Source organism: Mesocricetus auratus, unplaced genomic scaffold (genome assembly GCF_017639785.1).
Source record: "Mesocricetus auratus isolate SY011 unplaced genomic scaffold, BCM_Maur_2.0 Super-Scaffold_100691, whole genome shotgun sequence".
NCBI classification, from domain to species: Eukaryota; Metazoa; Chordata; class Mammalia; order Rodentia; family Cricetidae; genus Mesocricetus; species Mesocricetus auratus.
The window spans coordinates 45,245,373-45,260,152 of record NW_024429267.1 but is presented as its reverse complement, the minus strand read 5'-3'; the positions used below and the strand labels follow the sequence as shown (position 1 = coordinate 45,260,152).

The window sequence follows — 14,780 nt, the reverse complement described above, 5'->3', positions numbered from 1 at the left end:
CTGAGAGAGCATCTCTCTTTGTGCTATAGGCACATGAAGACAGATTGTATACCAGGGATAGACACTGATCCACAGCTCAGGGCCCCATAGGTTGCCCAGGCCTTCTCACTGACACTCACATTTGGGGGGTCCAGATCGGTCCCATTCTGGCCTCCCCACTGTCGGTCTGGGGTCCAAGAGCACTCCCCTGTTCAGATCAGCTGTCTCTGCTGGTTTTGCCAGCCCATTCTTTGCCAATTTGCTCATCATTCCTCTCTCTCTGTCACTGGGTTCCTTGGGTTCAGTTCAGTGCTTAGCTGTGTGTTTGCCTCTGCTTCCATCAGTCCCAGGATGAAGGCTACCAGATGGTTATAGACATCAAGTTCATTATCAGGAATGGGCATTCGAGGTGGTCTCTCCACTATTGCTTAGCTTGCCAATTGGTGTTATCCCTTTAGATCACTCGAGGTCACTCTGGTGCCTGATCTGTCTACTATCCTATGATTCCCTCTTCCCCCTATTCTACCCCCACCCCCTCAACTTCCTGTTCCCCCATGACCAACTCCCTTCCTCTTTACCCCCTCTATTCTTCCCAGGTCCCACTACCCCCCCCTCGCCCTGTTCCCCATCCATTCAGAGGATCTTGTCTCCATCCTCTTCTCTTGGGTACTATGCATATATGCATATCTTTTAGGTTCTTTCCTGTTTCCCAGACTCTCTATCTGTGGGAGTGCAGACTGGCACTATCCTGATCCATATCTAAAATCCATATATGAGTGAGTACATACCATGTTTGTCTTTTTGCGACTGGGTTACCTCACTCAGGATGGTTTCTTCCAGTGCTATCCATTTCCCTGTGAATTTCAAGATTCCATTGTTTTTTTCTCCATTGTGTAAATGTACCACATTTTCTCTATCCACTCTTCAGTTGAGGGGCATCTAGGTTGCTTCCAGGTTCTGGCTATTACAAACAATGCTGCTATGAACATAGTGGAGCAGATGCCCTTGTTGTATGAACCTGCCTCATTTGGATAAATGCCTAAGAGTGGAATTGCTGGGTCTAGTGGTAGATTAATTCCCATTTTCCTGAGGAATCTCCATACTGATTTCCAAAGAGGCTGTATGAGTCGGCATTCCCACCAGCAGTGGAGGAGTGTTCCTCTCTCTCCACATCCCCTCCAGCATAAATTGTCTTCGGTGTTTTTGATTCTAGCCATTCTGGCAGGAGTAAGATGGTATCTCAGAGTTGTTTTGATTTGCATTTCCCTGATGGCTAAGGATGTTGAGCACTTTCTTAAGTGTCTCTTGGCCATTTTAGCCTCCTCTACTGAGAATTCTCTATTTAGCTCTGTACCCCACCTTTCAAGTGGATCCTTTGGTGTTTTGGAGACTTGTTTCTTGAGTTCTTTGTAAATTTTGGAGATTAGCCCTCTGTCAGATGTAGGGTTAGTGAATATCTTTTCCCATTCTGTGGCCTGCCTTTTTGTCTTTTTGATTGTGTCCTTTGCCTTACAGAAGCTTTTTAGTTTCAGAAGGTCCCATTTGTTAAATGTCGATCTCAGTGCCTGTGCCACTGGTGTTATGTTTAGGAAGTGGTCTCCTGTACCAACTTGTTGAAGAGTATCTCCCACTTTCTCTTCTAAAAGTTTCAGTGTGGCTGGATGTATGTTGAGATCTTTGATCCATTTGGACTTAAGTTTTGTACAAGGCGATAAACATGGATCTATCTGCAGTCTTCTGCATACCACTACCCAGTTATGCCAGCACCATTTGTTGAAGATGCTTTCTTTTTCCACTGTACAGTTTTAGCTTCTTTGTCAAAAATCAGGTGTTCATAGGTGTGTGGGTTAAAATTAGGGCTTTCGATTCGGTTCCATTGGTCTACCTGCCTATTTTTGTGCCAATACCAAGCTGTTTTCAGGACTATAGCTCTATAATAGAGCTTGAAGTCAGGTATGGTGATGCCTCCTGAAGTTCCTTTATTGTATAGGGATGTTTTGGCTATCCTGGGCCTTTTGTTTTTCCATATAAAGTTGATTAATGTTCTTTCCAGGTCCTTGAAGAATTGTGATGGAATTTTGATAGGGATTGCATTGAATCTATAGACTGCTTTTGGCAAGATTGCCATTTTTATTATGTTGATCCTACCAATCCAAGAGCATGGGAGATCTTTCCATTTTCTGGTATCTTCTTTGATTTCTTTCTTCAAAGACACAAAGTTCTTGATATACAGGTCTTTCACTTCCTTGGTTAACATTATCCCCAGATATTTGATGCTGTTTTTGGCTATTGTAAAAGGTGATGTTTCTCTGATTTCTTTCTCAGTCACTTCATCATCTGTATATAATAGGGCCACTGATTTTTTTGAGTTTACCTTGTATCCTGCCACATTGCTGAAGGTGTTTATCAGCTCTAGGAGTAACCTTGCGGAGTTTTTTGGGTCACTTATGTAAACTATCATATCATCTGCAAATAATGAAAGTTTGACTTCTTCTTTTCCTATTTGTATCCCCTTTATCTCCTTTTGTTGTCTTATTGCTGTAGCTAGAACTTCAAGTACAATATTGAAGAGATATGGAGAGAGTGGACAGCCTTGTCTTGTTCCTGATTTTAGAGGAATTGCTTTGAGTTTCTCTCCATTTAGTTTGATGTTAGCTGTTGGTTTACTGTATATTGCTTTTATTATATTCAGGTACGTTCCTGTTGTCCCTGATCTCTCTAGGACCTTTATCATGAAGGAGTGCTGGATTTTATCAAAGGCTTTTTCAACATCTAGTGAGATGATCATGTGATTTTTGTTTCTCAGTTTGTTTATGTGGTGGATTACATTGATGGATTTTCATATGTTGAACCATCCCTGCATCCCTGGAATGAAGCCTACTTGGTCATGGTGGATGAGTTTTCTGATGTGTTCTTGCATCCGATTTGCCAGTATTTTATTGAGTATTTTTGCATCAATGTTCATGAGGGATACTGGTCTGAAGTTCTCTTTCTTAGTTGTGTCTTTCTGTAGCTTGGATATCAATGTTATTGAAGACTCGTAAAAAGAGTTTGGCAAAGACCCTTCTGCTTTTATTGCATGGAATACTTTGAGGAGAATTGGTATAACCTGTTCTTTGAATTTCTGGTAAAATTCTGCACTGAATCCATCTGGCCCTGGACTTTTTTTGGTTGGGAGACTTTTGATGACTGCTTCTATTTCCTTAGGTGTTATAGGACTATTTAAATTGCTTATCTGTTTTTGATTTAATTTTGGTAAGTGATATTTATCCAGAAAATTGTCTATTTCCTTTAAATTTTCAAATTTTGTGGAGTACAGCTTTTCAAAATATGACCTGATGATTCTCTGGATTTCCTCACTGTCCGTTGTTATGTCTCCCTTTTCATTTCTGATTTTGTTAATTTGCCTGTTCATACTCTGCCGTATGGTAAGTTTGGATAAAGGTTTGTCTATCTTGTTGATTTTTCTCAAAGAACCAAGTCTTTGTTACATTGATTCTTTGTACCAGTTTCCTAGTTTCTACTTTACTGATTTCAGCCCTCAATTTAATTATTACTTGGCGTCTGCTCCTCTGGGGTGAGTTTGCTTCCTTTTGTTCTAGAGCTTTCAGTTGTGCTGTTAATTCTCTAGTGTGACTATTCTCCAGTTTCTTCATGTGGACACTTAGTGCTATGAACTTTCCTCTTAGCACTGCTTTCAAAGTGTCCCATAAGTTTGGGTATGTTGTGTCTTCATTCTCATTAAATTCTAGTAAGTCTTTAATTTCTTTTTTTTATTTCTTCTTTGAGCCAGGAGTGGTGCAGTTGTGCATCATTCAATTTTCATGAGTTTGCAGGGTTTCTGCTATTTGTGTTATTGTTGAATTCTAACTTTAAGGCATGATGGTCTGATAAAATAAGTTAAATAAATAACTTTCCAATTTTTTGTACCTGTTGAGGTTTGCTATTTTGCCAAATATGTGGTCGATTTTTGAGAAGGTTCGGTGTGGAGCTGAGAAGAAAGTATATTCTTTTGTGTTTGGATGGAGTGTTCTATAGATGTCTGTTAAACCAATTGGGCCATAACTATTGAAAATGAATTATTTTTCCTAATTTCTTTCCTGACCATTTTATTATTGATATATAGAAAAGCTACTGGTTTTTATGTTGCTTTTTGCATTCTGTTGCTTTGCTGAAAGTATTTATCAGATCTAAGAGTTTTCTGATGGTAACCATAGATAGCATCCTTAAGTATAAGATCATGTCACCTGCAAATGGGATAATTTAACCTTTTCTTGTCCTATTTTTATCCCTTTTATTTTTTCTCTTACTGGTCTAGTTAAGTTCCATACACTATATTAAGAGTGGGCCCCTTTGTTTCATTTCATATTTTGGAGAAAATGTTCCCATTTTCTCCACTTAGTATAATGTTAGCTTATAGGTTTATAATATGTAGCCATTATTATATTGAGGTATGTTCCTTCTAGTCCTATTTTGAGGATTTTAAATGATGTTGGATTTTGTCAAAAAAACTTTTCTGTATCTATTGGAGGTGATCATGTTATTTCTGTCCTTACATCCTTTTGTATAACGTATTGCATTTATTACTTTGTATATGTTGACCCAACCTTGCATCTCAGAGATAAAGCTAGCGTGATGGTGATGTAAGATATTAATATGATCTTACATTTGATTTGTGAATATTTTGTTGAGAATTTCAAGATCTATGTTCATTAGGGAAACTAGGCTATAGTATCTAGTTTTGGTATCTAGATAAAGATAGATATCAGAGAAGTTCCTTAGCCCACTTAGAAGAACATGTATTTTTTATGTTAGATGTACTGAAACCAGTGAATAGATTGTATGGTTGTTTGATGCTGATGTTTTTTTTTTTACTGGTTTGAGTTGCAAGGACCTATTTAAGGTTCAAGATTTATATATCAAGATTTATCTGGCTTTTAATGTGCATTATTGTTTACTTTATGCTATTGTGAAAGCCTTACATTTATTGGAAATTTTTTATACAATCACTATAACAACCTGATGACTTGTTTACTTTATTGATATGTAGTTGCTTTCTTTACTACTTCTACTTAGCTTTTCTTGGTGCGTATATTATCATATATGAGAGCTTCATTTAATTATTTCCGCATGCAATTGTGTAGCCTAAGTCTTTATATTATCTCATATGTAATATTCCTTGTCAGTGCTATCTTTTGTTAAAAGCCATTATATAATAAATGAATTGCTATAGTTAAGTTGCTAATAGTCATATATATTATTGGTTGACTCTATTATACTGTACGTTAAAGGATGATAGTATTTAGGCTATTCATATTTTATCTGAAGGAATTTATTAGGAGAAAGTGAAATGATTGGAAAACTGGAATGGCTCTTACCGGTCACCAAACGTAACCACTTGAGTTCAAGCCTCAGCACCCACATAGTAGAAGAAAAGAAGGAAATCCCACAAGTTGTCCTCTGACTTCCATGCATGCTGCACACACACACACACACACACACACACACACACACACACACACACACTTAATTAAAATTAATTTCAAAATTAGAGATATATTTCTTACTAAGTGAAAATAGTTTAAAAAGGAATATGAGATGAACTATTTTCAAAATCATCCAAACTGACACATTTAAATGAATCTAAATATTAGCAAGAGTCTGGAAAATTGTTTCTGTAGCAAAGTTGGATAACTGCAAGTCACTGGTAAGATGATGACGTGGGTTTTGAGCATGAATGACCTGTACACAGTACTGTAGCTTGTGAGTCATTTTAATAGACTATTTCTACTTTGTAATTTTTTAAACATTTTATTTATGAAGTGTTTAAGACTGTAGTTTTCTCCTGAGTATACAATCTAGTTATACATGGTCGTAAAATCCCATCCTAATGCTCTCCGTTCAACTCTGTATTCCTGATGTGCAAAGTGGTTGTTTTAATAGAATATTTACTACATTTCCATTCTATTTCAATATATACTAACTTTTAATCACAATTTATATTTTGTTAACTGAACTTTTTGTTTGTTTTACAGGGGATCTTTCCTGCAAATTATATTCATTTGAAAAAGGCAATTGTCAGTAATAGGGGGTAAGTAATTAGCCTAAGTTAATTTATAATTATTAGAGGTTGCAGAGGAAGTCTGACATGGTTAAATTTTTTTAAAGATTTATTTCATTATTATGTATACAGCGTTCAGCCTGCATGCATACCAGAAGAGAGCCACCATGTGGTTGCTGGGAATTGAATTCAGGACCTTTAGAAGAACAGCCAGTGCTCTTAACCATTTAGCCATCTTTTCAGTCCCCTAAAATTATTTTTAAACGTTATTTGCATTGGTATGAAGGTATCAGATCCCCTGGAACTGGAGTTACAGACAGCTGTGAGCTGCCATGTGAGTGCTCGAATTGAACGTGGGTCCTCTGGAAGAGCAACCAGGGCTCTCAACCACTGAGCCATCTCTTCAGCCCCTGACAGGATTTTTAAAAATATGTATTTATTATTATATAGAATCCAGAGCTCTAATTTTTAAACCATATTCCAGATAAATACCCTTAGCTGTAAATTTTGTCCAAGCAGTTACATATATAATATCTTTTTATAAGTATATTAGTTATGACTTTGAGAATTTGTAGAGTAGTTGTTAGAGATAAATTTGTCATTCACTTATGTCAAAGTGAAGGAAACTTATAATCTTTTATTTATAAGTAAAGATTAAAATTTAAAGGTATACCTTGTGAATAGAAAACATTCTTATGCAAATGAATATATTAAGCACACATTTGAAAAGCCAAGATAAGTTTTTGTTATTGTTTTGCTTGTTTGTTTTTGAGACAGGGACTCACTATGTAGCTTTTACTGACCTGGAACTTGGTATGTAAACCAGGGTAGTCTCGAACTCACAGAAACCTGTCTATTTCTGCCTCCAGAGTTCTGGAATTAAAGGTATATATCACCACAGTTTAGTGTTTTTATGGAATTCCTGAATGTACAAATGAATGGGTCTTGATTCTTATGCCATATCTTGGAATCTTTTTCTTTTGTTTGTTTTTTTGTACAACTCAAATGTATTTTGTTTTATTATATTTTATTTCATTAAATTTTATTTTATTGTTATCCATTAAAAGTCTGTTTGTTTTTGAATGAAGGGTATGAATCTGGATAGGAAGGAGCTGGGGAGGAATTGGGAAGAGTACAGGGAGGAACACTGTAATCAGGATATATTATGTGAGAAAAAAAATCTATTTTCAGTAAAGCAAAAGTATTTTTAAATAAAATCTTTTAAAAATGCATTTAGAGAACAACAACAAAAGAAAAACGCAATCTTCACAGAAAAGAGATGAGAAATAAATATACTAAATGCTAACATTGATTGTTTTATATGTTAAGAGTGCTTTTTGAGATATTTGCTATTGTCACGTTCTATTTTCTAAAGTTATATAAAATTTAAGTAGTATTTACTTTTCAACTCAGAAAACTGTTGACTGGAGAGTGAATAAGTATTAGAGTCTGTAGTCATTTAAAGATTAGTCATGAAGACATAAAATACTTTAGTTAAAATATGAAGTGGGATTTGATGTAGGAAATTATTTGTGTTAGTGTTTAAGGGTGAAAAACAAAAGAGGAAATACTGATATCAACCAAATAATGAAAACAACAGACATCAGTCTACTCAAATGGCTGGGATACAAAGTATAAGTGCATGTGGACACCAGACCCTAGGAACTGGAGAAAATGGGTCTTGAGACATTGGAGCTCAAACATTTGAGAAAGGGAAATAACAGGGCCTCTGGTGGTATGTATGGGTAATGTGGCAATAAGGGCAAACTATCAATGCCAAAGACAACTGGATGCTAAAGCCAATTTTCTTCGATAGAGAATTGTTTATAGGAACAGTAAGAAACACATTTTTCCCTTGATATCTTTCTAGTATCTGTGACTGACAAAGGGGGTTGTGTAACAAAGTTCAGCACAAAGGTTAGGTTTGGAGGTTATTAGTAAATCACTGGTCTTACTGCTAAGGTAAAATTTGTTATTGGGGAATTAAAAGAATTACAATATTATGACATAAATATACTATTAAAATAATTCTTTATCCTGCCTTCATTTTTCTTTGTGTTCAGAAGTAAACCCAGAGCCCTGTGTGTGATGAATACGATACATTGAGCCATGTCCAGAGTCCCTGACATATTTCTATTTCTTCCCTTTTTCCTTTTATGAAATAAACATACACTAGTTTGTATGTGTGTAAACTTGCCACTTCAAAATTTTAAGTAAGGACTGCCAAAGTATAAATACTCTATAAAAGTTGTATGAGGGAAAGAGTGTATCTAGATTCCCAATGGAGAAAGTATAAATCTTAGATGTTACAAAAATTTATTTTCCAAGTTGAAATGGCCATTTTTATGTTTTATGTAGCAAAACATAAAAATGATATTCTTAATCTGTAGCACTATGATCTATAACAGAGCTGAAATTGTGCAGAAGCACCATGAGAGTGAGGTAAGGAAGGACTTCCAGAGAATATGTAGTGATCCAGAAAAAGAGCATCTCAGAAAATACTAGCAAGACAGTGCTTCCTCATGGTAAGTGACTCACCTTGAGCTCAGGAACAATGCATGTGTCTTATTTTTAATAACTGTGAAGGCTTGGGAGACAATTCGATAGCAGAAGAATATACACCTGAATTCTGTTTGCTTAGGGAAAGCAACAAGGGCTATAGTTATAGCTATGCAGAGAATTGCTCAGGACAGCCATATTTATTGGATATACTCTTTCTCTGTGGGAGCATATTGCAAAGGTCTTTGGATATAAATCATAGAAAGCTACCTAGAATTAACTATTGTATTAACTATTGTATCTAGATGTCTAGCAGGGTCATCATACAGAATAGAAGTTATGAAACCCAGATAAAGTATGAAGAAAAAACCCTGCCTGCAGGCACTGGTGAACAACTGACATAGATAGGATCTCTAAGCGTTCTTTTGCTTTTTTATTTTTAGTTTTTGAAATGGGGGTCTCTGTAGCCCTAGCTGGCTTTGTTTTCTTTTGGCACGGATTTTTAAAGGTGATGATCCATGAAGGAACAGATGTATAAAGGAAGAACTTCATGTTTACTTTAGTTCTTTTTTTCCTCAGAAAGTTTCAATTTGTCAAATGGTGGAAGAGAGCCCAGAAAGACAATGGTAGTTTTTTTCATCAGCAAGATGGAATAAGTGCTCATTTTGGCAGCACATACAGCAAAATTGGAACAATGCAAAGATTAGCATGGCCACTGTACAAGGATAACACACAAATTCGTGCAGTGTTCATATTTTAAAAGAGAGAAAAGGTAGAAAGGAAATCCCATCCCTCAACCTTTGCAGAAACCATGATTTAACAATCACATATACAGCAATATATCTTTTTTATAAGTGGTACAGAGGCCAGTAAAGATGATGCAGGACCCCACAGAGTACAAAATAGGAAACAGCTACTTTTGAAACTTTTAAGAACAATCTCATTTGAATGAATGATACCTTTCTCCGTGATAGCTAAGACAGAGTTTACATCAGTTGATCTATTCCACTAAAGCAACATAAAATGAGTGGAATATACTTAACGTTTTTAGCATTTTTGGGCACTGCCCGAGTGACACATTTCAACCCACTTTACTGCAATCGCTGAAGTTACCTGAATAGTTTAAACTTCAGAGGCAACAAAGAACAAATAAAAGGAGTGGCAGCATACTGAAGCTTGTACAACTTTGTAAGACTAAGAATAGTGCAAAATCAAGACTTCTTCCCAGCTGGGCTAAAGAGGAGTGTAACGGGCATCTAGTGTCTCAGCTGTTCAGTACACTGTTTTAGAAAAAGGGGATGCGTAGCTCCCTGTAGTCAGTATATTTCTGCAAGATTGAATTTTTTCTCAGAGGGAGAGAGAAGAGCAGAGTATCTGGTGCCCTGGTCTTTTCAATACAGTACCCCAGGGAAGGGTGATTTACCGTGGCTATTTGTGGGTATGAACAATTGGAAGGAGACCCATAATCTTGAGACTTTCCAGAAGAATGGAGGAATAATACGTTTTCATAGAAAAGGCTTGAGAGGGTCCCAGCTTCTCAGATGAATTGTTTCCCTGTTGAAGCCAGTCACAAACACCAAGGCAGGTGACTTTTTTTTCATTTTGCTAATAGGAGTAAAAGACAAATATTTTGAAAGCAACAAAATAAAAAGTAACTTGTGTACAAGGAATTTTATAAAATATGGAATATTTCTCAGTATAGATTTTTCAGAATAGAAGGAAATGGAATGATAAATTCAGCATACCATAGGAATAAACCATTTAGTAAAAATATTGTGCCTAGTAAAATGACCCTTTAATGATAGAAAGATTTTCCAATACAAATAGTAGCAGAAGTAATTTATCACAAGTAGACCTACCTAGCAAGAAATACAAGGAAAGAGTTCTTTAAGTTGGAGCAAAAAGGGTGCTTGTTATATGCTGTAAAGGAAAATGAAAGTATAGGATTCATGGGTAAAGGCAGAGATAGAAACACAGAGACATAAATATTATCAAGGTAGTATATAAATCACTTGTAATTTTAATATAAAATTAAAAGAATTGAGAATAAATATAGTTGCAAAATTTATCAGTGAATACATGTTGATGTTAGTTGTGATGTTGGTGACAAAAATTTGGGAAAGAAATTATAGAATTTTTGTATACAATTGAAAACTATAAACTTGAAGGCTGATGAAATGGCTCATTAGGTAGCATGAGAATCTGACTTCAAATCCCTGGCACCTATATAAAAAGCCAGGCATGGTCATGTGTACCTGTAACCCTTATGCTGCCTGGGACAGACAGGAGGATCTCTGAAGCTTGTTAGCTTACAGAAACCCTGCCTTGAGAGAAGGTGGAGCATGATAGACTAGCAAGACACTTGGAGTCTTCCTCTGGCCTTCACATGGGCATATACACCCACATGTATATGCCCCCCTCTCTCTCACACATGCACATGCATGCACATACATATCAGCTTAGAATAGATGATTATAAAATGCCCTATGCAAGTGTCATGGAAACCACAAAGAAAATATGTACAGAAAGTTAGAACTGGTCTAGGCTAAATATAACTTTATATTAAAGTGATTGACTGTCATGCAAAAACCCTGTGTTCAGTCCCCAACACTAGAGAAAAATATAAAGGAAGATTATACTAGCTCGTGGAGGACACTGTGCTGACTTAGATGCAGATGTTTATTAGACTGATAGAAAGTGGTAAGGTACTGTATCCATTTTGGCATTTGAGATGATGGAATTTTCTTTTTCTTTTCTTTTTTGAGATAGAGTTTCTTTGTGTAGCAGCCCTAGCTATCCTGGAACTTTCTTTGTAGACCAGAATGGCCACGAACTCACAGAGATCCGTCTACCCCTGCCTTCTGAGTGCTGGGATCAAAGGTGTGCACCTTCATTCCCAGCTAATTTTCCAATAGCACATACAGATTAAAGAAGATGCGACTTTTTCATCAAAGATGTAGTCACTATTTAGGGAGATGTGTAGTTTGAAAAGTGTTGGGGAAGTCTTATGCTAATAAAGCACTGTCTGGCCAATAGGAATCTAGATAGGTGGGGCTAGGAATCCAGGAGGATTCTGGGTAGGAGAAACACAGGAGAGTCAACATGTGACGCCATGGGGGTAGGACGCTGGGAACTATTCTCCGGTAAGAAACATACTTAGATTAACAATTATGGGGTAATTACTTAAGGCAGAGCTAGCCAGTAAGAGACAAACAAGGCCAACAGCTTCATAATTAATATAGCCTCCTGTGTGTTTATTTGGGACTCATGCGGATCTAGAACCAGGCTGGCGCGGCAGAGCCCAGGCGACTGGCGGGGGATAAACCAAAGTGGCTAGCAAAGAAAAAGCTTCTCTTAACAGAATGGTTGTCAGGAGCGGGATTGAATTTCCACGCAAAATAACAAAAGATTTAAAGGAATTTTAGAAACAGAAGAACAGAGAGAAGCACAGATTTTTGATAGCAGCATTTTTCTCAGGTGTTTTGCTAGCGACAAGCTGAGATTCACGTGGCTCGCTTCCTGACTCGGCATAAAAAGAAAAAAAAATAAAAGCAAGGTTGTTTTAAGAGACTCTGCTACCGATTGAAAGGGATGTACGTACAGCTGGAAGTGGCAGCTTTTGCTGGAGGTCAGCATGGACTGAGGCGGTAAGCTGGAGTCACGCTTACGCCCGCCATCTTGAAATGGCAGTTTAAAACAGCCGTGGTTTTACAGTTAAGACACGTGGCCCGAAAAACATAAGGATTTACAGTAAAGTCAGACTTGGATGAACAAAACCTTTAAAGGTTTACAGTGTGCTTAAAAATATACGTGAGATTGAGAGAGAAAATGAAATGACAAAGTGGTATATAAATATAAAAGCCGGCGTTGTGGTGGTGCACGCTGGTAAGATTTACTCCAGAGGCAGAGGCAGGCGGATTTCCAAAGAGAAATCCTGTCTCAAAGAAAAATAAATAAAAGTAAAATAAATAAAGTAATAATAGATAAATAAATAAGCCACGTAAAGATGGAAAATACACAGAGAGTCTGGATACTGTACGCTATTGTGTTTTTCAGTTTTTTGCTTGCTCAGGAAGGAACTGCTGCTAAAGTACACTTGATTATAAATGCTGCTGAATTAATCCAACTTCTATCTTTTGAAAATGCCTTGACTTCAAAATTTAAGTATAAGGATATGTTACTTGGAAAAGGAGTTTTTGCTTATGTTTCTACAGAAAATGAAAAGCTAAGGATTCCTTCCAGGCTTTTGTGGTTTGACGAACCAAGACCCCCGGAAGCAGTGGACCAGGTGTTCCAACTATTGAGACAGCTAAGATGATGCAGCTTTACAGACCCCGAAAATACGGACTTATACAGGTTTCTGAGTTTTGTCATGATCCCCATGGTATGAACAGCGCCCCCTTCCAGCAGGAAGCAGTTTGGAATGAGCGACGTCCTAATTCCCATCTTGTTTATAAATCTTTGTTTTCATTTAAATGGGATTGTTTATAATTGGCTAGTGATCACAGCCAATCCTTTTAATGGTAAAAAAGGGAATTATGATATAGGTATTGTTTTTCATTTATTGATACAAATTCAAGGTCAATTTTGTGATATGTATATTTCTCCTCATGATTAAGTATTGTGCTTATACTGATCTTTTAAAATGTAATGCGTAATTAAATACAGATTATAAATAGTTACTTATAATAGTCAGAATTTATAGTTAGGTAAGTTAGGTTTTCTAGATATACAGAAAAATATTTGAGATAGATAAACAGTCTTCAAACCTCTCAAAGACCTTCAGAAAATGGCATTTAAAATGGTTTAGGGCTTTTCTTGACAATGAGAAATGTCTGCTCCTGGCAGCACCAATTACATCTGAGAGGAAGATGGGCATCGAAGAAACTTGTTATGGAGTTTGCTTTCAACATGGCAAGATTAGCCATTTGGGCAAGAACTGCCCTTGCCTGTACTTCTTGACTGTTGTTGTATCATCTGGACATGCAGGACCCACAGGAAAGTGACTACTGAACTCAGTCTTACAGGGTTCCTGCTTGATGAAGAGTCTACGAGACTTTCTGCAGGACAAAGAAAAATGACTGACAGACTGCCAATGCAGATGGACAGTTTGAAATTTCCTGCTTTGCTGAGAAGTGTTCCAGACACATTGTGGCCTATGGGCTGAAGATGGATACCCCAACGTTACAGAGGAACTTCGGGTGACTGTCCAGGCAGTAAGATGTCTCTGTCAATCCTAGTGTTTATATATTATCCTTCTGTGGTCTTTGATGGAGTTGAAGACAGATAGTTATAGTTTTCCTTAGTTATAATAAAAGATAAGTTACATATAGAACTTTGAACTCATAAGGATGGTATGGATGATATTTTCTTTAAATCTTGCTAAAATATTGTAACTATGTTCTTATTTGATAACTGTTCTGTTATATACAATTTGACTGTGTTAAAGTTAAGACCTTTCTTTTTGTTTAAACAGAAAAGAGGAGATGTTGGGGAAGTCTTATGCTAATAAAGCACTGTCTGGCCAATAGGAATCTAGATAGGTGGGGCTAGGAATCCAGGAGGATTCTGGGTAGGAGAAACACAGGAGAGTCAACATGTGACTCCATGGGGGTAGGACGCTGGGAACTATTCTCCGGTAAGAAACATACTTAGATTAACAATTATGGGGTAATTACTTAAGGCAGAGCTAGCCAGTAAGAGACAAACAAGGCCAACAGCTTCATAATTAATATAGCCTCCTGTGTGTTTATTTGGGACTCATGCGGATCTAGAACCAGGCTGGCGCGGCAGAGCCCAGGCGACTGGCGGGGGATAAACCAAAGTGGCTAGCAAAGAAAAAGCTTCTCTTAACAGAAAAGGGATTTGTTTTTAAGAAGACATAAAAACTGCAATCTTGAATACATTAAATTTGAAGAGTTACAGATTTAAGTGGAGTTGTAAATTAGGCAGTTGTCTGTTTGAATGTGAAGTTGTGTAAATTTGGAAGTCACTAGTTTTCTGTTGATTTTAAAGCTAAGGGACTGGTTGAAAAAAAGGAGTTAATTAATGTAGGTAGAGCTGAACTGAAGACAGATTTTAGGGAACTGTAACATTTCAATTTAGGCGGAAGAGGAGAATTCATAATAAGATGATGAAAAGTTGTAGTCAGTGAGGTACATGGAGATGAGAAACATTCTTAGAGGTGGGGAACAGAAAACATTGCAGAGAAGAACCAGTTAAATAGATGTGTTAATGTTGA

General features: G+C 36.8%; 1 protein-coding gene and 1 non-coding gene across 6 annotated transcripts in view; both read left to right on the top strand.

The window, feature by feature from the left end:
• Dock3 (dedicator of cytokinesis 3) overlaps positions 1–14,780 on the top strand; it is a 307,606-nt gene that overhangs the window by 69,673 nt on the left and 223,153 nt on the right. For all 5 annotated transcript variants that reach the window (XM_040739530.1, XM_040739529.1, XM_040739528.1 and 2 more), the window contains exon 4: positions 6,015–6,070. In XM_040739530.1, the coding sequence (XP_040595464.1) occupies positions 6,015–6,070 (56 nt within the window). The remainder of the gene's footprint in view (positions 1–6,014; positions 6,071–14,780) is intronic.
• LOC121137727 lies at positions 9,196–9,299 on the top strand. Its single transcript, XR_005875033.1, has one exon. It is a non-coding gene; the product is annotated as a U6 spliceosomal RNA (small nuclear RNA).